This window comes from Aquarana catesbeiana, linkage group LG01, assembly GCF_042186555.1.
Source record: "Aquarana catesbeiana isolate 2022-GZ linkage group LG01, ASM4218655v1, whole genome shotgun sequence".
NCBI lineage: Eukaryota > Metazoa > Chordata > Amphibia > Anura > Ranidae > Aquarana > Aquarana catesbeiana.
The window spans coordinates 651,033,713-651,057,681 of NC_133324.1; the positions used below are offsets into that span (position 1 = coordinate 651,033,713).

Sequence of the window (23,969 nt, forward strand, 5' to 3'; positions counted from 1 at the left end):
GCTCTCAGCTTGTAATTCTCCGTGAACCAGGGCACTGTTGAGCGCTCGAGTAATTAATTGAGTCTTCCTGTCTTTGTGAAACTGCCTACCTGTCCGATGTACGGGCAGACAGCTTACACTTGTCTGTAGAAGTCCAGCATGGCACCCGCAATCAGCAGCTTGGAATGCTTTCCAGGCTCTTACAAAAAAAAAAATTAGTAATAAATGTGCATTTATTTTATTTATTTATTTTTTTAAAGTGAACTTGCCCTTTAAAACATATAGATGCATATGCAGGTTGTGCCTGTATCCTGCAAAGAACTGAAATATGGGGGACTAAATCTGGTTTTCTCAAATTCAGATTTGTAGGACAGGGCTTATTCCTGTGCTCAAAACATTTACTCAAAATATGTGAAGCATCCAAGAGCAATAGTTGTCAGAGGAATGTCAGAGGAATGCCTGGGACCTATTTCATAAAATAGTTTGCTCTACTATAAAGATATAGGTCACAATTAATTTACATGTTTTATTTTACAGCAGTATAGCATGCAGAAAACACACAGTAACATTAAACAGGGTTATACAGGAACTGCACCATACACAATTTATTGCGGATATATAAAATTGCTTGTTTCTTTAGTGATCCTTAAACACCTGTGATATATTTTTCATATACTCTATGCAGTATCAGAATTCTCTGTAGTATAACATGATGATGCTGCACATTATTAGTAGATATGTTTCTTAATGGCTTCCAAGGTGCTCACAATTAAAACACCAGCACTGTTCGGATGCTGCATGCAAAAAAAAAACACAACAGAATGGTAAATTCATCTGTTTAACATTTATTGAATTTAAAGCAAATAAGTGAAACATTTAAAAAGGTAAAGTATACTTTTAAAGATAATCTCACAAGAAATAATATGGCAGTACAGGTCTTATCTTCACCTGCTGGAGTGGGTACTGCTTACTCCCGTGCATTTGTAGTGTTGCCATAAGAAGAATCAACAGATTACCTGTTGCTTGCTTGCAAGTGATTGTGCTATATAAATGCTGTGAAAAATTCACTGGTGAATGTACAGTGAATATTATCTTCACAACACTATATACAGTATCTTACAAAAGTGAGTACACCCCTCAAATTTTTGTAAATATTTTATTAGATCTTTTCATGTGACAACACTGAAGAAATGACACTTTGCTACAATGTAAAGTAGTGAGTGTACAGCTTGTATAACAGTGTAAATTTGCTCTCCCCTCAAAATAACTCAACATACAGACAGACATTAATGTCTAAACCACTGGCAACAAAAATGAGTACACCCCTAAGTGAAAATGTCCAATTGGGCCCAATTAGCCAGTTTCCCTCCCCGGTTAGTGTTACAAGGTCTCAGGTGTGTTAAATTTGGTGTTATCGCTCCCACTCTCTCATACTGGTCACTGAAAGTTCAATATGGCACCTCATGGCAAAGAACTCCCTGAGGATCTGAAAATAAGAATTGTTGCTCTACATAAAGATGGCCTAGGCTATAAGAAGACTGCCAAGACCCGGAAACTGAGCTGCAGCATGGTAGCCAAGACCATACAGAGGTTTAACAGTACAGGTTCCACTTAGAACATGCCTCGCCATAGTCGATCAAAGAAGTTGAGTGCATGTGCTCAGCGACATATCCAGAGGTTGTCTTTAGGAAATAGATGTATGAGTGCTGCCAGCATTGCTGCAGAGTTTTAAGGGGTGGGGGGTCAGCCTGTCAGTGCACAGACCATACGCCGCACACTGCATTAAATTGGTCTGCATGGCTGTCGTCCCAGAAAGAAGCCTCTTCTAAAGATGATGCATAAGAAAGCCTGCAAACAGTTTGATGAAGACAAGCAGACTAAGGACGTGGATTACTGAAATCATGTCCTCTGGTCCAGTGGCGTCACTAGGGTCGGTGTCACCCGGTGCGATAAAACATGGTGTCACCCCCCCCACTCCACCAACTATAGTCACCCCCCAGTACAGTCCCCCCTCCACTAAGTAAAGACCCCCCTGTCAGTGCAGACCCTCTACGAAGTATAAACCCCTCCATCAGTATAGACCACCCCCTTCGGTTCAGACCCCCCTCCCACAGTATAGACCTCCCCCCTCCCTCAGTATAGACCCCCCTCCATTAGTACAGACCCCCCCAGAACAAACAACCCCCTCCATAACAAACCACCCCCACCATTAGTACAGACTCCCCCCCAGAACAAACCACCCCCTCCTCCATTAGTACAAACCAGCCCTCTCCATTAGTACAGACCCCCCCAGAACAAACCACCTCCCTCCATTAGTACAGACCACCCCCACTCCATTAGTACAGAATCCCCCAAAACAACCCCCCCTCCATTAGTACAGACCACCCCAGAACAAACCACCCCCCCTCCATTAGTACAACCCCCCAGAACAAACCACCTCCCTCCATTAGTACAGACCACCCCCCTCCATTAGTGCAGACCCCCCAGAACAAACCACCCCCCCTCCATTAGTACAGACCCCCCAGAACAAACCACCTCCCTCCATTAGTACAGACCCCCAGAACAAACAACCCCCTCCATAACAAACCACCCCCACCATTAGTACAGACTCCCCCCCAGAACAAACCACCCCCTCCTCCATTAGTACAAACCAGCCCTCTCCATTAGTACAGACCCCCCCAGAACAAACCACCTCCCTCCATTAGTACAGACCACCCCCACTCCATTAGTACAGAATCCCCCAAAACAACCCCCCCTCCATTAGTACAGACCACCCCAGAACAAACCACCCCCCCTCCATTAGTACAACCCCCCAGAACAAACCACCTCCCTCCATTAGTACAGACCACCCCCCTCCATTAGTGCAGACCCCCCAGAACAAACCACCCCCCTCCATTAGTACAGACCCCCCAGAACAAACCACCTCCCTCCATTAGTACAGACCCCCCAGAACAAACCACCCCTCCATTAGTATACCCCCCCAGAACAAACCACCTCCCTCCATTAGTACAGACCCCCCAGAACAAACCACCTCCCTCCATTAGTACAGACCACCCCCCTCCATTAGTACAGACCCCCCCTCCAACCCCCCCTCCATTAGTACAAACCACCTCCCTCCATTAGTACAGACCACCCCCACTCCATTAGTACAGAATCCCCCAAAACAACCCCCCCTCCATTAGTACAGACCACCCCAGAACAAACCACCCCCCCTCCATTAGTACAACCCCCCAGAACAAACCACCTCCCTCCATTAGTACAGACCACCCCCCTCCATTAGTGCAGACCCCCCAGAACAAACCACCCCCCTCCATTAGTACAGACCCCCCAGAAAAAAACCACCTCCCTCCATTAGTACAGACCCCCCAGAACAAACCACCCCTCCATTAGTACACCCCCCCAGAACAAACCACCTCCCTCCATTAGTACAGACCCCCCAGAACAAACCACCTCCCTCCATTAGTACAGACCACCCCCCTCCATTAGTACAGACCCCCCAGAACAACATCCCCCTCCATTAGTACAGACCCCCCAGAACAAACGACCCCCCCTCCATTAGTACAGCCCCCCAGAACAAATCACCCCCCCTCCATTAGTACAGACCCCCCAGAACAAACCACCCCCCTCCATTAGTACAGACCCCCCAGAACAAACCACACCCCCTCCATTAGTACAGACCCCCCCAGAACAAACCACCCCCCTCCATATGATATAGCTGTGACCAGCAGCATAAACCAACCTCATCAGCAAGCCCACCCCCCCACAACATCTCACCTCAGGCGGCGGAGGACATCCCCCCCATCTCAAGCCAACACCCTCCGCCCATTACCGCACCAGCTTGGGCGGCTCAGGAGCACAGAACACCCGCTGCTGAAGAGGAGAGGACAGTGTGCAGCCGCGCTGCCCGGGAAGAGGAGAACACATAGCAGGCACGGCCACGGCGCTGGAGGTGTGTCCCGGCTGAAGGAAAAAAAAAACTGCCAAAGGGAGCCAGGGCTTTCATTACCCTCGGAATGGTTTCACCCCTGTAGTGGGTGGCACCCAGTGCGGACCACACCCACTGCCCCCATCTAGCAATGCCACTGCTGTTGTCTGATGAGACCAAGATAAAATTATTTGGTTCAGATGGTGTTAACCGTGTGTGGCGGCAACCAGGTGAGGAGTACAAAGACAAGTGTGTCTTGCTCACAGTCAAGCATGGTTTGAGTGTTTCCGGCACAGTGGAGCTACAGTTCATTGAGGGAACCATGAATGCCAACATGTACTGTGACATACTGAAGCAGAGCATGATCCCCTCCCTTCGGAGACTGGGCCGCAGGGCAGTATTCCAACATGATGACGACCCCAAACACACCTCCAAGATGACCACTGCCTTGCTAAAGAAGCTGAGGGTAAAGGTGATGGACTGGTCAAGCATGTCTCCAGACCTAAACCCTATTGAGCATCTGTGGGGCATCTTCAAATGGAAGGTGGAGGAGCGCAAGGTCTCTAACATCCACCAGCTCCGTGATGTCATCATGGAGGAGTGGAAGAGGACTCCAGTGGCAACCTGTGAAGCTCTGGTGAACTCCATGCCCAAGAGGGTTAAGGCAGTGCTAGAAAATAATGGTGGCCACAGAAAATATTGACACTTTGGGCCCAACTTGGACATTTTCCCTTAGGGGTGAACTCAGTTTTGTTGTCAGTGGTTTAAACATTAATGGCTGTGTGTTGAGTTATTTTGAGGGGACAGCAAATTTACACTGTTATACAAGCTCTACACTCACTACTTTACATTGTAGCAAAGTGTCATTTCTTCAGTGTTGTCACATGAAAAGATATAATAAAATATTTACAATGTGAGGGGTGTACTCACATTTGTGAGATACTGTACATGCCCTTAGTATTATAAGTCATGTTAAAGTATTTGTAAACTTCTGACATGAAATATGAACAAAGCATATTTCATAACTTCATAACTTCAGCTCTCCACCCCCTTTATTAGACAGCTCAGATAAGCTTTATAAATTCTGCCCTTTGAATGGATATACAGAAGAGAAGACTGCAGATAAACAAGTACAGCATATGTAGGATGATTTGTTTAATTCCTGTGTATCACCGGAGCCCATTCACTTCACTATGCTTCACTATATGTAAGGGTTTACAACCACTTTAACTATGCTGGTTATTTTGTCACCCAAAAGTTAGCTCTTCAAACTGTTCTGTTGTCATACATACATAAAGTGCAGTCACTAATTGTTTTGCATTAAATCATTTTTAGACTCTAAACATTTTCATATCTGATGGTCCAAGACTTAAATTTCTCATGGTTTAGGATTTTTTTCCGATTCAAAAGTTATTTTATCTCTATTATGATAGTTCTGCTGATCACACGCACCTCACAAAACCGCAAAATTACTACCTTTATTTTGGATAGTAAAACCTATTTAATTTTGTGTACATTTTTTGTAAAGTACTTTTGTTTGCAATATGCAGGAAAAAAAAAAATCAATAATACAAGGGTCGTGTGGTGATTTGTGAATTGAAAAATAAACTTTTTCTCAATAGTAAAAATTTGCAAATAAAGCAAAGTAATGAAAATATTGCATGTGGCATCCACAGAGGATGAAATGGGAAAATGTTTAAAGGGGTTGTAAAGTTATTTTTTTTTTTTTTTTTAAATAACAAACATGTTATACTTACCTTCACTGTGCCTTCTGGGGTCCCTCGGCGGCTGTTTCAGCTCCTCCCCGCAAGCATTTACCACCTTCATGCGAGCTCCCTCGCACGGTGGTGAGTGCTTGCGGGCGCGCTCCCGTGATACAGCCGGCAGCTATAGCCGCTCGCTGTATCACTCGGCCCCGCCCCCCGGCGCGCCGCGTCATCGGATGTGATTGACAGCAGCGCGAGCCAATGGCTGCGCTGCTTTCAATCCATCCACTGCAGCCAATCAGCGACCAGGCTGAGCTGCAATGAAGATGACGAGCACGAGCAGCGAAGATTCGAGGCGTCAGGTAAGTAAAACGGGGGGGCTGGGGGCGGCGGTACTGTCAAAAGTTTTTTCACCTTAATGCATAGAATGCATTAAGGTGAAAAAATTTTTACCTTTACAACCCCTTTAAGTGTAACTAAAGGCAAAAGTAAACATAAAGTGGAAATTTATTTTAAAATTTACAAGCAGGCAGTCAAACTTTTTATTGCTCATGCTGTCATTAGACAATATACATTTGATGATGATATACAATTCATTTGAGTACAGTGTTGCATGTCAAAGTAGTTATCACCCAAACTATCACAGCACTGAAAATTGAGAAATGGCCTGAACAGGATGTATAACATATTGATCCTGGAGTGGTTAAAGCAAGCCATTTCTGACCTCTGTAGCTGCTTTTATTCATTTTCAAATATCCCTAAAGTGGTTTTAAAGGTTTAATTTTTTTTTACCTTAATTCATTCTCTGCATTAAGGTAAAAAACCTTCAATGATCAGCTCCCCCCAGCCCCCCTTTATGCTTACCTGAGCCCTATCTTGATTAGCGCTGTGCCTGAGAACAGCAGTGCTGGTCTCTCTCTCCTCATAGGACTCAAGCCTGCACTAGTGCCCCCCTGACAAGCAGCTTGCTATGGGGGCACTTGGAAAGGAGGAGGAGCTGAGAGTGCCGGCGGGGGACCTGAGAAGGGAAGGTTCGGGGCTACTCTGTGCAATACTATTGAGCAGAGTAGTAAATATAGACATGTTTATTATTAAAAAAAAATGTAGAACTTTACAATATCTTTAACAATCACAGCAAAGACTCTAAAATCAGGTTTCAGTCAGTTTCTAAAAGTTTAGAATTATCTGCTGGTTGATGTCTTACTGTAATTATTTGAGCCTAGTCACTTTTCGTGCATGAAATTAATCTATCATCTCTATCTATCTTATCTTCTCTATCTATCTATCTTATCTTCTCTATCTATCTATCTTATCTTCTCTATCTATCTATCATCTCTATCTATCTATCTATCTATCTATCTATCTATCTATCTATCTATCTATCTATCTATCTATCTATCTATCTATCTTATCTTCTCTAACTATCTTATCATCTCTAACTATCTTATCTTCTCTATCTATCTATCTTCTCTATCTTCTCTATCTTCTCTAGCTATCTTCTCTATCTTCTCTAGCTATCTTCTCTATCTTCTCTAGCTATCTTCTCTATCTATCATATCTATCTATTTTATCTTCTCTATCTTATCTTCTCTAACTATCTTATCTTCTCTAACTATATATCTTATCTTCTCTATCTATCTATCTATCTATCTATCTATCTTATCTTCGCTAACTATCTATCTTGTCTTATCTATCTATCTACCCTGTTTCCCCAAAAATAAGACCTAGCGTGATTGTCGTCATGGCTGCAATATAAGCCCTACCCCCCCAAATAAGCCCTAGTTAAAGTCCTTGTAGGTCTTGTTTTCAGGGTAGGGCTTATTTTCGGGGAAACAGGGTAGGGCTTATTTGGGGGGTAGGGCTTATATTGCAGCCATCACCGAGAATCATGCTAAGTCTTATTTTCGGGGAAACAGGGTATCTATCTCTCTATCTATCTATCTATCTATCTATCTATCTATCTATCTATCTATCTATCTATCTATCTATCTATCTATCTATCTATCTAATCTTATCTTATCTTATCTATCTTATGGTTTTGCCATTGAGGTTTGCTAATGTATTGTTCTTTATACGCACCTCTTTCCTTCACGCATGAGGTCAAAAGCCTTGTTAATATCATCAAATGGCAAAGTGTAAGTCACCAATGCATCCAAGTCAAACTTTTTAGATAGGTACTCAGATACCAGCTTTGGAACATTGTCCACACTCTTCCAGCCTGTTAAATAAGTTAATAACTTGGTTTAAAAAAATACTACAGGTGATATGTCCAAAACAAGTATGTGTATAGATTGTTAGCTTTATTTAAGTATTCGTTCCTGAAGATCAATCTCACCTCCAAAGAATGTGGCTTTCAAGGTACGTCCCATTATCAGCTGAAATGGAGCAACTGGTACACCCTCTTCTGCCAGCGAAACACCAACAATTGCACATGTTCCCCAGCCTACTGTGGTGCACTCCAGTGCTGCTTTCTGGAAAACAAAAGATATTAAAGCAAGGAGTATCTGTTATACCAGTGGAGGTAGCATAGATGAGTTTTAAAGTGTATGTAAACATTAAATCTATCATATTTTAGCATTTAACGTTATCATTTTGTTATATCTGTTTAAAAAAAAAAAAAGCTGCTCATCCAGTTAGTATTGTGTTCAGAAATCAGTGTTGACTACAAAACATCTCCTATGTTACAGTGAGGGAAAAAAGTATTTGATCCCCTGCTGATTTTGTAAATTGATTTGCATTTTAATGAGTGAAATAAGTATTTGATCCCCTATCAATCAGCAAGATTTCTGGCTCCCAGGTGTCTTCTATACAGGTAACAAGCTGTGATTAGGAGCACTCTCTTAAAGGGAGTGCTCCTAATCTCAGCTTGTTACCTGTATAAAAGGCACCTGTCCACAGAAGCAATCGGTCAATCAGATTCCAATCTCACCACCATGGCCAGGACCAAAGAGCTGTCCAAAGATGTCAGGGACAAGATTGTAGACCTACACAAGGCTGGAATGGCTACAAGAACATCGCCAAGCAGCTTGGTGAGAGGGTGACAACAGTTGGTGCGATTATTCGCAAATGGAAGAAACACAAAATATTTGTCAATCTCCCTCGGTCTGGGTCTCCATGCAAGATCTCAGCGGTGAGAAATCAGCCCAGAACTACACGGGAGAATCTTGTCAAAAATCTCAAGACAACTGGGACCATAATCACCAAGAAAACAATCGGTAACACACTACGCCATGAAGGACTGAAATCCTGCAGCACCAGCAAGGTCCCCCTGCTCAATAAAGCACGTGTACAGGCCCATCTGAAGTTTGCTAATGAACATCTGAATGATTCAGAGGAGAACTGGGTGAACGTGTTGTGGTCAGATGAGACCAAAATTGAGCTTTTTGGCATCAACTCGACTCGTCGTGTTTGGAAGAGGAGGAATGCTGACCCCAAGAACACCATCCCTGTCGTCAAACATGAATTCTGCTTTAGGGGTGTTTTTGTGCTAAGAGGACAGGACAACTTTACTACATCAAAGGGATGATGGACAGAGCCATGTACTGTAAAATCTTGGGTGAGAACCTCCTTCCCTTAGCCAGAGCATGGGTCATGGATGGGTATTCCAGCATAACAATGACAACAAAACACATGACCAAGGCAACAAAGGAGTGACTCAAGAAGAAGCACATTAAGGTCCTGGAGTGGCCTAGCCAGTCTCCAGACCCTAATCCCATAGAAAATATGTGGAGGGAGCTGAAGGTTCGAGTTACCAAATGTCAGCCTCAAAACATAAATCATTTGGAGAGGATCTGCAAAGAGGAGTGGGTCAAAATCCCTCCTGAGATGTGTGCAAACCTGGTGTCCAACTACAAGAAACGTCTGACATCTGTGATTGCCAACAAGGGTTTTGTTACCAAGTACTAATTCATGTTTTGCAAAAGGGTCAAATACTTATTTAATTCATTAAAATGCAAATCAAGTTATAACTTTTTTGTAATGCGTTTTTCTGGATTTTTGTTGTTGTTATTCTGTATCTCACTGTTAAAATAATCTACCATTAAAATTATCATGCCCCTGTTGATGACTGTGAGTCGAAACGCGTAGGGCCAGCTATTCCAGCTTCCCACATTGCCATTTTTATACTTTTTATCCATTTGCGATCACTTTTATTTTGTATGGTTTTTTGGACAATAAAAATCCCATTTTGATCTACACTATGTGGAGTTCCCCTTTTTCTTCCTCCATGGGCCTATTGAGAAACATTTTCTCCTGATCAATCTGTTCCGGAACCTGAGATCGTGTGTACCGGAGATCCAGCGACCTGTCCAAGACAACCACTTCTCATCGGTGATTGAGACCCGGAGGACGTCATCCAGCTACATATCCTGGACAACCACCCTCTCATGCCTTATAGACGCACTGCTATACGGCAGGTGCGTCCTACGGATCTGGTAAAGTACCCATCTTTTCCTCTTGAAGATTTGTGTGCTTTGGTATTTGTGGCCGCCTTCCCATCCGAGTGTCCATAGTCTCCCCAGGATATATGGTATCCCCCTCTTTTTTGGAGACGATTTCCACTTATCTCACTAATCATGGACTTTTGTTTTGTGTCACATCTTATATAGACATTACTTTGTCCCTTTGCAGTAGATTACTGCTCATATACATTTTTATACTTGTCACTATATTTCACTTTTTTCACAGGTGCATATTACTCTTGATTCGTTCTTGTAGGTTTAGCGCTGCACTGTAATAAATATATTTTTATTTTGGGTAACTTGGTTTTTTTGTGTGCTAGCAGCTGTAGTTTTTATAGTTTTGTTTCACAGGACAGCGCAGCATTTTCTCTATAGCTCATTAAAATTATAGACTGATCATTTCTCTGTCAGTGGGCAAACATACAAAATCAGCAGGGGATCAAATACTTTTTTCCCTCACTGTATATAGAGGAGTGGGGAGTGCTCCTGCTAGTTACTGTACAGTTGTCACCCTAGGACAGAAAGTGCATTCCTGGTACAATCACCAGGTCAAGATACTGGGGTTGATTTACTAAAACGAAAAGACTGCAAAATGCGGTGAAGCTGTGCATCAGCTTCTAAATTCAGTTTGTTCCATTAAGCTTTGACCAAAAAAACTGGAAGCTGATTGGTTTCTATGCCGAGCTGCACCAGATTTTGCACTCTCCAGTTTTAGTAAATCAACCTCAAAGCTTGTAAAAAAAAAGGAATGCAGCCATCTAAGGACTGTTAAGCTGCAATGCATTAAAATTTTGCTCTTAAGTTTAGGTACACTTTAAGTATGAAGGAAAGTTTAGAAGAAAGGTTTAAAGCATGATTACCCATACACCTTTCTTTTGCATTCAGGTCTGACAACACAGAATGACTTTATTAAAATATCTGTTAAAGGACCTGTTGCCCACTAGAGACTGAACCAGCTAACATACACTATATTACCAAAAGAACTGGGAAACCTGCTTTTACACGCACATGAACTTTAATGGCATCCCAGTCTTAGTCTGTAGGGTTCAATATTGATTTGCCCCACCCTTTGCAGCTATAACAGCTTCAACTCTTCTGGGAAGGCTGTCTACAAGGTTTAGGAGTGTGTCTATAGGAATGTTTGACCATTCTTCCAGAAGCGCATTTGTGAGGTCAAGCAGATGTGGACAAGAAGGCCTGGCTCACAGTCTCCCCTCTAATTCATCCCAAAGGTGTTCTATCGGGTTGAGGTCAGGACTCTGTGCAGGCCAGTCAAGTTCCTCCACCCCAAACTCGCTTATTCATGTCTTTATGGACATTGCTTTGTGCACTGGTCCAAATCATTTTGGGAGTATTTGGGTGTGGGGTTGTTCTTCAGGGGTTGGGCTTGGCTCCCAACTTTGTGGGAACAATTTGGGGATGGCCCCTTCCTGTTCCAACATGACCACACAAAGCAGCCCTTATGCTACATTTCAGAGTTGTTAAATCCATATGCACCCTAAATATATGTGTGCAGATTTTCAGAATTTTATTTTAAATGCTAAAAATAAATGTTTTTTTTTCTGGTAACTCTAGTTAAAAAAAGTCATATTTCTGTTTACTTAAGTTGGGAATGTTGTTACCAGTAAATCATCCCCAGCCCACACAGAGTAGAAATGGATATCGGAATGGTCTCACTAACTTAGGTTTATGCTATGCTAATATCTAGCAACTAATAAAATTAAAATCAGCCAGATTGCCATAAACAATACAAAGTACTTTCATTTTGCGGAATCAAAAATACAGGGGCACTTTTCCTATAAAGAAAACATATATTTGTGAACTGAAATGTTAAATACATACAGACACACGTAAATGAGCATTTAGAAGAGCCAGAAATGACTGATTCAGTTTTGGACTTTAGACATGTTAGCCTGGTGATGCATGCTATTCTATGACTATAAAGTGAATGTATGCTCTGAATTTTCTCAAATAGAGAACAATAAAATACTTACCATGACATCAATAATTCCAATACACTCAATAGCAAAGTCCACCCCGCCATTGGTAAGTTCAGCTATGACTTGCTGGATAGGCTTTTCGTAGTCATTTGGACTGATACATTCAGTAGCTCCAAGCTCCAGTGCTTTTGGAAATTTGTCTTTGTTGATGTCGATGCCAATGATGCGAGTTGCACCAGCTGCTTTACATCCCATGACCGCTGAGAGCCCAACTCCTCCCAGACCAAAGACGGCACACGAAGAGCCAGGCTCAACCTACAAGAGGAAAACATAAATTTACCAATACCATGTCAAAGAGCTACCAAATGAAATATGTTTGCCAGATTTTGTGAGGCCTTATAACACAAGCAGTATCTTCATAAAATAAAAACAAATATTTTGCTGTAAAAAAAGAAAGACTAGTCTATGCAGTGTCCACACCAATTTTGGGAAAAGGTCCTCTGAAACTCAAGGTAAAGATGCCAAAGTACAGAAATGAAAGCTGCTGTCCATCAGCCTTTCTATTGTCACCTTTTAGTTCATGGAAAATGGAAGGGCATGGAGGGGGAATCGTAGCTGTTGTTAAGAGGTTAAACCAATATAGCTTAGACTTTATTCACAGCTATGTGTGCAGTAACAGGCATTTTTTCTACCTTGAAGTGTGTTGTGTTAAGGTCATAATGAGGTTATGTTTGAGGCATTACGAAGCACAGTCCATTTACATTTGTACATTTTAGTGTGTTCCAGGGCAAGTGCCTATTTTTTTTTTTGCACTGGGTATGGGTGGTGGGTGCCTTTCAGGCTGAGAGACAATGCACTAAAACTCATATATATACCACATGTTTTGTTTGGGAATGTGTTAATGTGCACATGCAAGAAAGTTCATGCTTTGGCATGAATAGCCCCTAAATCATAATGAAAACAGTAAAAAAATGCCAGATTTTCAAAAAAAATTATAATCTTGGGTGGATTCTAATAATTCCTCCTATACACCCCTCCCCGGGGTACAGAGGATATTCATTGAGATACCAATGGCAGTTAACAGGATGCAACCAGAGGTTGGGTAAAGAAAGATAGATACTGTGGATGGTGGGATGTAGTCACCAGGGTGACGTGACTCGGCTAGAGCCTGCCAGTCTAACTTACTGTTCAAGATAATTCTATATAATCTAAGTTTGTGGTAGTGTATAATTGGAGGGTCAACCCTTATGAGCCAATGTTCTATGCAATAATTTACAGATGATATTAAAAATTGTATTGAATCTGTGAAGCGCTTTGTGCAGTTTTTTTTAATTTTTTTTTTTTTTTTTTTGTGTGTTTTGTTATCAGATGTTGTTTTCTTTCTGATACTCTTTTGTTATGATCTTTGTGCTTTTTTTGTTTCTGTATGAGAAAACAACAAAGGGTCAATAAAATTTACCTGATTGGAAAAAAAAAAAAAAAAAATTCCTAATGTCCCTGTATGGTACACAATGTTGCCAACCTACCAGATTGAAATTTACTGACACAACACCCAAAATTTACTGGCACAGCCACGTTTTTACTGACATTTCCAAAACTACAGTTTTAAGTGCAAATTTCTGTATTTAGGCTACAAACAAGTACAATACGAAATTAGCAATGTGATTTAAAGGGGTTATAAAGGTTCAGTTTAAAAAAACAAACAAACAAACAAACATGTCATATTTATCTCTGCTGTGCAGTTGGTTATGCACAGAGTGGCCCCGATTCTCCTCTTCTGGGGTGACTCCATGATGCTCCTGGCTCCTCCTCTTCTCGAGTGTACCGTCAGAGAAGCGCTCTCCTACGGGACACCCGTGCGGGCGTGCTCCCGTGTCCTGCTGCTGCGTCTGTTGACACAGACAGCAGGACTCGGCCTGGATTTGATTGACAGCAGCGGGAGCCAATGGCTGGAGCTGCTATCAATCTATCCAATCAGGACATGAGACACTGGCCAGAGCTGGTGTGCTAGTTCCCGTTGCGGAAATTATGGGGCTTAAGTAAGTATAAGGGGGGCTCGGGGGCACTGCTGCAGTAAAGAAGGTTTTTCACCTTAATGCAAAGAATGCATTAAGGTGAAAAATGCTGAGGGTTTACAACCCCTTTAAGATAGATATTAAGGCAAAAAACATATTTCTTATAGTAAGTCACAGCCATATTTTTTACTGGCAACCTTTTCCTGTCACTGGCATTTACTGGCAGGAGAAAAGTTCCCTGGCTGCCAGTAAAAATACTGGCGGTTGGCAACACTGATGGTACACCCTGAATGGAACTGGGGCTGATAGTGTTGTCATGTGTTGATGACTGTTGCATCAAAAAAAAAGGTCTGAAATGCATCACAACGCATGCGAAAATGTGTCATTTTGCATTTTCCCAGAGAACAGTGCAATAAACAGGAGATGGGGAGGTTGATTTACTAAAGGCAATCTTACTGTGCACTGCAAGTGCAGTAGTTATAGATCTGAGGGGAAGCTCTGCTGATTTCTATCATCCAATCATGTTCAAGCAAAACATTTTTTTTTTTTTTATTCTCCTTGCATGTTCACCTTAGATCTAGAGAAACTGCACAAATCAATCTCAGTGAGTTTTGCTGTGCTGTGTTGTGATTTACATGCCTTTTTCAGGTACATTGGAGTGCCAATTTACAATGAATGGTACTGCAAAATGGGTTGCGCAGTACCAAAGTGCAATGGTGTGAACGTGCCCTTAGTAGGATGAAATATCTTTAGTATTTCTTTTTGTATAGCTTTGAAAACGAATAAATATTTATGAATAAAAGGGCAATTAAAAGTGATGAAAACAAAAAAGCTTATATTCAAACAGTAAAAAAATAAAAGAAATTCAATAAAACATAGCTAAGGGTAGGAAAAGAGGAGGTACATTTACAAGTCAATACTGTCCATTTAAAAGTGTGCAAAAATGGGAAATTGATCCTGCAGTGAATAAGTTATTGTACGTGTTCTGAGGCCAGGACATACACAATTATTAGAAACAAAAAATATGATAATAAAGTATTACAGTAGATAACCAGCTTAGGTACCCAATGTCAGCCACAATATGCCCCTGAAAATTATCTTAAATATTTGCTGACTATACAAGTTTAGGACTGTGAGTTGATGTAGATGGGGACACGTACTGTATATGCTCAGGATACGTATGGTGTCTTTACAAAAACAAACAATTGCAGTTGCATGCATCACAATCTGATGTTACCTGCAATTTGGATTACCTTTGTAAATGGACAATAAACAGATTGATAACATATTTCTGGGTACTGTTTTTGAATATTCAATAATTTTTATGACATATTTCAATTGTGATCAGCACATATATAACACAATTACAACAATACCTTAGCAGTGTTGATAGCTGCACCATAGCCAGTAGAAAACCCACAGCCAATCAGACAGACTTTATCCAGAGGGGCCGTATCATCAATTTTGGCCACGGATGTTTCAGCACAAACGGTGTATTCAGAGAAGGTGCTGGTGCCCATGAAATGGTACAGTTGCTTCCCCTTGCAGCTAAACCGGCTTGTGTTATCAGCCATAAAATCTTGATCAGAGATTGCAGTTTTAATTTTGCTGTAAAAAAAAATAGTCAGAACAATCATGCTGTCTATTTTGTAGGTGCTCTGCAGGGGAGGCAATATTTCTATGGATTTTTAAGAATCTAAATATTAATATAATTTTACTGAAAATAAACTAAGTGCCGGTTCACACAGGGGCGACTTGTCAGGCGACCTAGCCGCCTGACAAGTCGCCTCCCGTTCTGTACAATGGAACCGTTCTAATAGGAGCGACGCAAGTCGCTCCGACTTAGAAAAAGGTTCCTGTACTACTTTGGGGGCGACTTGAGGCGACTTGCATAGACTTCTATACAGAAGTCGTCTTGCAAGTCGCCGTGGCAGTCGTGTGCAGGTCGCCTCGGCGAGGCGACCTGCAAGTCGTGCCGCCCCTGTGTGAACTGGGGCTTATAGGAAATGGATGTAAAAGGAAACTGTAGTTTCCTGTTTTTATTTATTATGCTCTATACTAATATACAGGAAGATGTTAGATGTTACTTTGGTCACCCCTTCCATGTACTCCTCTCTGCGAAGGCCAGTTATAGGTGTGGGCAGTGGCCATTTGTTTGTACTATTGGAATACTGGTGAGGGGACGCACCAGGCTTACCTGCCTTTATCTATCCATTATTATGCATGTGCTTCCACTGTGGAGTAGGGTTGCCACCTGTACAAGATTTACCCGGACAGTCTGGGTTTCCGTCCGCCTGAAACCCGGCCCCTTTTTTCAGACAGGGCTGTGGCTCCCCAAGTAACCAAGACAGTCACATAAAAATATGTTGCCACCCGGGAGCTGTGGATGGCTGTCTGGGGGCAGGTTCAGCATCACCGGGAGGGGAGGTGATGATGTCAGCAAGAGCAATTTTGCCACATGTACTGTTCGCTGCAGTGCGCTGCATTACTACTGTCCTTGGGCCACCTAAGGGTGTCCCAGGTCTTTTATAATACTATAGTGTATACTACAAGAGAAAAAATTGCCCTGCACCGCTAAAGTGTTCGGGTTTGGCTTGAAGAAAAATTGGCAACCCTACTGTGGAGGCTCTCAAAAATTTATAGAGCTAGGACTGCAGAAAATACTGGGATGCCGTGAAATGGCTCGGTAGCTTACACATGTATTTAAAAATGTGTGCAAACGAAACCCTTGATTTTAATGCAAACTGTGTACACACGGTCGGACTTTTCGGCTACAAAAGTCCGACAGCCCGTCCGACAGACTTTCGACGGACTTTTGGTGGACTTGCGGCAGACTTGCGGCAGACTTTCTAACAAACGGACTTGCCTACACACGATCACACAAAAGTCAGACGGATTCATACGTGATGACGTACACCGGACTAAAATAAGGAAGTTGATAGCCAGTAGCCAATAGCTGCCCTAGCGTGGGTTTTTGTCCGTCGGACTAGCATACAGACGACCGGATTTCTGGGTCCGGCGGAGTTACGACGTAAAGATTTGAAGCATGTTCCAAATCTAAAGTCCGTCAGATTTGTGGTTGGAAAAGTCAGTCGAAAGTCCGGGTAAGCCCACACACGATCGGATTGTCAGCCAGCTTTGGTCCGTCGGCGTCCGTCGGACTTTTGTAGACGAAAAGTCCGACCGTGTGTATGCGGCATTAGACAGAATAATTTGGTTGGTTGCAGGCTGGTCGATACGTTGAGGTGCAAATTTCTTTGGTTTTGTTTGACACAGGAAGTTTAGATGTTATTTTCAATAATTGAATACATATATGGAAAATATTGGATATTAACCCCTTAGCAGTGACCATACGCACATATGCGGCCTTGGCTTGAAGGGGTTATATCGGGATGATGCCTGCAATCACCCCGGTACCATTTTTAAAGCTGGCGGTCAGCTTTTTAGTGATAACAAACGAAGCGGCTAAAAGCCGCTCGGCTGCTATCCTAAAGGAGCGGGAGGGGACGTCCCCTCTCCTGTCGCCTTCCACCGCATTTCCCGGGCCTCCTGCCCCACCGGGAGACCCGATCCACGACCTGGCTGAGACTGGAACAAAGCCAGAAATAGCTTCAATCTAGCCTCCTATATAAAAACACGGAAGCGACGTCTCAACGTCACTTCCAGTTTACTCTGCTGCCAATGGTGTTGACTTAAAAAAAAATGACAGTATTCAGAATCGCCATTTTTTGGCGATTCTGAATACTTTTAAGTGCAAAGGAGGGATTGGGGTCTGTTAGACCCCCAATCCCTACATAAAGAGTACCTTTCACCACCTATGACTGTACCATCGTTTGTCGCCATTCCACAAGTGTGCTCAATTTTAAAGCATGACATGTTAGGTATCAATTTACTCTGCGTAAAAGCCTCTTTCACATTATACAAAAAAAGTGGGCTAACTTTACTGTTTTTTTTTTTCAATTAATCAAAGTGTCTTTTTTCCCAAAAAATTGCGTTTGAAAGACTGCTGCACAAATATTGTGTGACGTAAAATATTGCAACAATTGCCATTATATTCTCTAGGGTCTCTGTTAAAACAAATATCTATCTATCTATCTATCTATCTATCTATCTATCTATCTATCTATCTATCTATCTATCTATCTATCTATCTATCTATCTACTCTATCTATTTTATCTTAATCTTATCTTATATAGATAGATAGATAGATAGATAGATAGATAGATAGATAGATAGATAGATAGATAGATAGATATATATATATATATATATATATATATATATAGATAGATATAGATATATCTATCTATATATATATATAGATATAGATATAGATATATCTATATCTATATATAATGTTTGGGGGGTTCTAAGTAATTTTCCAGCAAAAGATATGTAATTTAACTTGTAAGCAACAAATGTCAGAAATAGGCTTAGGAATGAAAGGGTTTTTAATATTCATGACTTGCAGTCATCAGGTAGAACTCCGTGCAAGAACAGGACCTCCTTGAAACTTCTTTTGAAACCGTTATGCCAAAAAGAGACCAAAATGGAAGACCAACACCCCTCCCTTTCTCCTAGCAATGGCAGAATGTCTTAATTAATTAACAGGCATTCCAACGTGCAGGGTTTATGTTTAGTAAAAAACAGTATGCTTTCCAAACTAAATGTCATTGCTGCACTCTACAATACAAGTTTATGCGCAAAATAATAGTTTATGCAAATAATTAAAAATTATGCCAAAAACTCAGTAGAATGAACTTAAAAAAATAAATGTAAAACCATTTATACTGATGGGTGTCATAAAACAAAAATAAATGATAGAAATACACAAATTATGCAAACTCTCAACAGTGATCATTTTGCACAAAATAGTTAATATTTTCTAACCAATATAAATATTGGTATGATCCTGATTGCTACTATGGTAAAACACAGATATTTGTTTTTATGTTATTTTACACTCGAACCCGATAATAGTTGCAGTTCCGTTTTTAACCACTAGATGCTCCCATATAACCTTACAATATTTTTTTTTTACTCTGCGCAAGATACTATTTATGGCATTGGCAATATTACAGAAAGCTGCATTAAAGTGTAAAAATTGCACATTTTACTTTTTAAACATTTGTAGTGTTTTTCGTAACAAATTTAATAGAACAAAATGAATTCTGTATGAGCCAACTGTAACTTTATTATCTAACTTCACCTACCAGGTCTTTTTCTGACACTTGTTGTTTACAAGTTTAAATCAGTATTGTTTGCTAGAAACCCCTAAACATTATATATATATTTTTAGCAGAGACCCTAGAGAATAAAATGGCAGTTGCAGCTTTTTGTCACACTGTTTTTGTGCAGCGGTTTCTCAAACGCTATTTTTTTGGGGGGAGAAAATACACTTGAATTAATAATAATAATAAAAAAATGTAATAAAAATTGAATATATACCCTAATATTTTGTATAGTATGAAAGATGATGTTACGCCGAGTAAATAGATACCTAACATGTCATGCTTTAAAATTGCGTGCGCTCGTGGAATGGTGCCTAACTAGGATACTTAAAAATCTCCATAGGCAAGCATTAAAATTTTCTCCATGTTACCAGTTTAGAGTTACAAAGAAGGTGCTATAATTATTGCTCTTGCTTTGACATTCACAGTGATACCTCAAATGTGTGGTGTGAACACCATTTACAGAGCGTTGCGCTCGCAGTTCACCCAGGTGTGTTAGAACAGCAAATGAATATTCACTGTACTAACACTGAACCGCCTCTCTGCCAATCAGGAAGCGGGGGTGTGTTACCCATCACCTGATTGTCTGAAACGACAGGCGCTGTGATTGGACGCCTATCAAGAGGGGGGGAGACGCATGGAGGACACAGCTCACTGCCATCTCCCGCTGCCCCACCGAGATAGGCACAGTGGCGATGGGCACAGTGGCGCCATTTGATGGGCACGGTGGCAGCATTTGGTGGGCACGGTGGCAGCATTTGATGAGGCACGGTGGCAGCATTTGATGGGCACAGTGGCTGCATTTGATGGCACAGTGGCTGCAATTGATGGGCACAGTGGCTGTGTTTGATCGCACAGTGGCTGCGTTTGATGGCCACGGTGGCTGCATTTGGTGGGGCACAGTGGCTGCATTTGGTGGGGCACAGTGGCTGCATTTGATGGGCACAGTGGCTGCATTTGATGGGGCACAGTGGCTGCATTTGATTGGCACAAGTGCTGCATTTAAAGAGGCACAATGGCTGAGTTTGATGGCACAGTGGCTGCATTTGATGGCACAGTGGCTGCAAATTGATGGGCACAGTGGCTGCAATTGATGGGCACAGTGGCTGCATTTGATGGCACGGTGGCTGCAATTGATGGACACAGTGAGGCTGCAATTGATGTTTTTTTTCAGAATTTTTCAGTTTGTTTGCGCCCCCCAAAAAAATTTTGAGCACCAGCCGCCACTGAATCTGGGGACTTATAGACTCCAGCTCTCACTGTAAAGAGGACCTGTCATGCCCTATTCCTACTACAAGGAATGTTTACACTCTTAGGAATAACAGTGATCAAAAAAATTAAAGGGAAAGTGTCAAAATAAAAAAATAAAAGTAAAATAAACAATAAAAAAAAAATTTAAAGTGCCCCCATCCTAACGTGCCCACACGCAGAAGTGAACGCATATGTACGTCAAGCCCGCATATGTAAACAGCGTTAAAGCCACACATGTGAGGTATTGCTGTGAAAATTAGAGCAAGAGCAACAATTCTATTCCAAGACTTCCTCTGCAACTCTAAACAGGTAACCTGTATAAATTTTGAAATTTTTAAGTACAGAAGTCTGGCGCCATTCCACAAGTGTACGCAATTTTAAAGCATGACATATTAGGTATCTATTTACTCTGCGTAACATCATCTTTCACATTATACAAAAAAATCTGGCTAACTTTAGTGATTTGTTTTTTCTTTATTCCCCCCAAAAAAGCATTAGAAAATTGCTGCACAAATACTGTGTGACATAAAAAGCCGCAACGACCAGCATTTTATTCCCTAGAGTCTCTGAAAAAAAAAACATCTATAATGTTTTGGGGTTCTGAGTAATTTTCAAGCAAAAAAATTATGATTTTTACATGTAGGAGAGGAGTGCCAGAATAGGCCCCCTAATGGAAGTGGTTAAAATGGCATAGTGTTTTTGTGCAGTTTTCTAACATATTCACGTGCTGCATTAATTAGGAGTGAATGTACATGTACATGTTCCTTTTTGTTTTTGTTCCTTTTTTTTAGCCTCCATTATCAGTATTTTTGGTATAATATGGTGTCCTATGAAGTGCTGGAAGTGGCCATCTCTGTGTTTGATGCTGCAGAGGAGTGCTCTGCTCCAGGGCCAGCACAGGCTTTGGAAGCAACCTCCATTAGGGTATGGGGGTCTCTTGGCTGTGACAGGTCATAACAATCCTGACAAGTTCTTAAAGAGGTATTGTCACCAGTTTGCACTTCTTAATTTGAAACCATCTTTCAATTCAGCAAAAATAATACATACTTGTGTTCTCACTCATTCTCTGATCGGCTGGAGTTTTGCTGTAACTGCACAGAGGTCAGGACTTCGCTATGCTTGTAACTTTTTTTTTTTTAATTATTTTTATTTAATTTTGGACATGGTACAAACATGACACTTGTCAAATGACAAAAAAACAAAACAAAAGAAAACGAAAACCATAAAAGAATCATACATCAGCACAAGTGGCCAGCACGGCCCTGCCGAATAGCAAATGACAATGTCAGGATAGGAGACAACTACAATTCCACATAAAAAAATGTTTTTTTCATAACAGTTTTTATGTAACCGACTATGGCACTCAGGTGTAAAACAACTCTTCACAAGTAGATGACATATCTAATGCAATTGGATACCTATCCCCATCAAATTGCAACATGGTATTGATAAACAGTTGAACCGCATTTTCAAGGAGAGAGAGCTCTCACTCTACTGGGAATATGTAGCCTTATAAAGAGGCAGGGCTTTGTTTGTCAGAGCCTTCCAGGTCGTAATGGTCTGAGGAGTAGACTTCTTCCAAGAAAGAATAATGCTTTTCCTGGCATAATAGAACAATAGGGTTCGAATCATCTTTGTAGGGGCCAAGGGGTCAACCAATCCCAGCAAGTAAATCTCCACAATGGGGATTATGTTTATTGTCGTGACAGAATTTATACATTGAGCCAGAATTGTTGTATTTATGTGCAATCCCAAAATACATGAATAAAATCAGCATTTGAGGAATTACATCACCAACAACCAAACGACTGGGAGGGAAATATTTTAGCCAATCTAGCAGGTGTTAAAAAAAAAAATGATGTGCAAGAGTTTATATTGCATAAGGTTGTCTCTTGTGGACATTAGTTTAGTTAATGAGGAGTTTCAAATATCATCCCAGTCATCCCCATTCATGCCAGGAGAACTGGCCAACCAAGCATTACGACACAGCTGAAGAAGCCTGGCAGTATCAATAAATAGTTGTTTATATATGTATGATAGTGTCTTTTTTAAGGTGTTATCCCTTAGTAAGGATTCCAATTCACCCACACACACTTCTATACCTAAAGAGGCGAAAGTGTGAAAGACGTGTCTGAAATGTGGGTAGCGGAAGAGGTGAGAGGCAATCAAAATTGGGCTTTTAGAGCATCAAATGCAAGCAGTGTCCCATTCCACACCACAGATCCTATTGTTTTTTACCCAAAATTCAGTCCAACTAATGGGCTCTGGAAAAGCATAGAATTGATGTAGCTGAGGATTTTTTCATAAAGGCGTATAGGGAGAAACTACACTATCACTTCTAAGCTCCGCCCGCCTAGTCACCTCCTAAGCCTGAATTTTGGCTTGCATGGATATTGTGAGAGGACAGGGGGCTCTAGTTCCCAAATGGGACAATGCCTCATTGGAGTCAACAACAGCTGCCTCCAAAGACACCGCCTCATCGTTATCCAGAAGAATCAGCCACCTATGGAGATAGACCAATTGCTCTGCCAGAAAGTAACGGGATAAATTGGGAACCGCCAAACCTCTCTCCTTCCATGGTTGTTGAAGAACCTGTAATTTGATTCGCTGGGTAGCCCCTTGCCACAGAAAAGTATATACAAGGGTACCCAAACCAAGCCTGAAGTCTATGTTTCAGGGTTTGGATAACGGGGGTAAGATTTAAAGTTATGACTATGCTTGTAAATTTAAAGGAGATCCATGGTCACAGTTTACACTTTAATTATATAACATCAGCACTGTAATAGGAATACAAACAATAGTTTTTTTTCACAATCCAATTATAAGCTTACTTGAAAATCATGTTGTGATCTGCTGCCTATCTGCTAGTCATTTTTCTACAACTTCTTGTATTCCCATCATGCTTTGCAGCTTCTCTTCTGCTGTTTACTTTCAATTTTTAGGGACTACATGTCCCATGGTACCTTGCTGTCTGCAAGCAGTGATTCCTGTACTGACTCTGCCTCCTGAAACTCCTCCTCTCAGGACCACTGTACTTCTGAAGGCAGGCTCTGAAAAATGTCTGACATCGCAGTGCCTATCAACAGGGCATAGTGAATACATGTCATGGATGTCAAGCAAGTGTGTGGGGATCTTCACAACGTACGTTTACAGACTTCAAGACTGTTCAGATTATTAAAAGTAGGCTAGAAATAACTGAAATACAATGTGGAATATGAATATATGATTTTACATTTTGACCTTTGAAACTCTTTAACCACTTCAGATCCGGGCCATTGCCAAATGACGGCAACAGCATGGATCTACATTGCTGGTACTACGTCTATTGACGTCGTCCCCTGCACGAGCAGTCTGCACGCCCCCTGCAGGGCGCGCGCGGCATGCTCTGTGATCAGCGAGTCTATGAGACTCGCCTGATCACAGATCAGAGTAAGGGGTCGGGACCACATGATCAGCTGTCA

At 41.5% G+C, this 23,969-nt stretch overlaps 1 protein-coding gene across 1 annotated transcript in view; it reads right to left on the bottom strand.

Annotated features, from left to right (window-relative positions):
* Positions 1-481: 481 nt before the first annotated feature.
* Positions 482-23,969, bottom strand: part of LOC141110042 (all-trans-retinol dehydrogenase [NAD(+)] ADH4-like) — a 63,280-nt gene continuing 39,792 nt past the window's right edge. The window contains exons 5-9 of the mRNA XM_073601281.1: positions 15,402-15,633; positions 12,065-12,325; positions 7,946-8,081; positions 7,690-7,828; positions 482-773 (exon numbers count right to left, since the gene is read on the bottom strand). Of these exons, the coding sequence (XP_073457382.1) occupies positions 749-773; positions 7,690-7,828; positions 7,946-8,081; positions 12,065-12,325; positions 15,402-15,633 (793 nt within the window). The 3' untranslated portion in view covers positions 482-748. The remainder of the gene's footprint in view (positions 774-7,689; positions 7,829-7,945; positions 8,082-12,064; positions 12,326-15,401; positions 15,634-23,969) is intronic.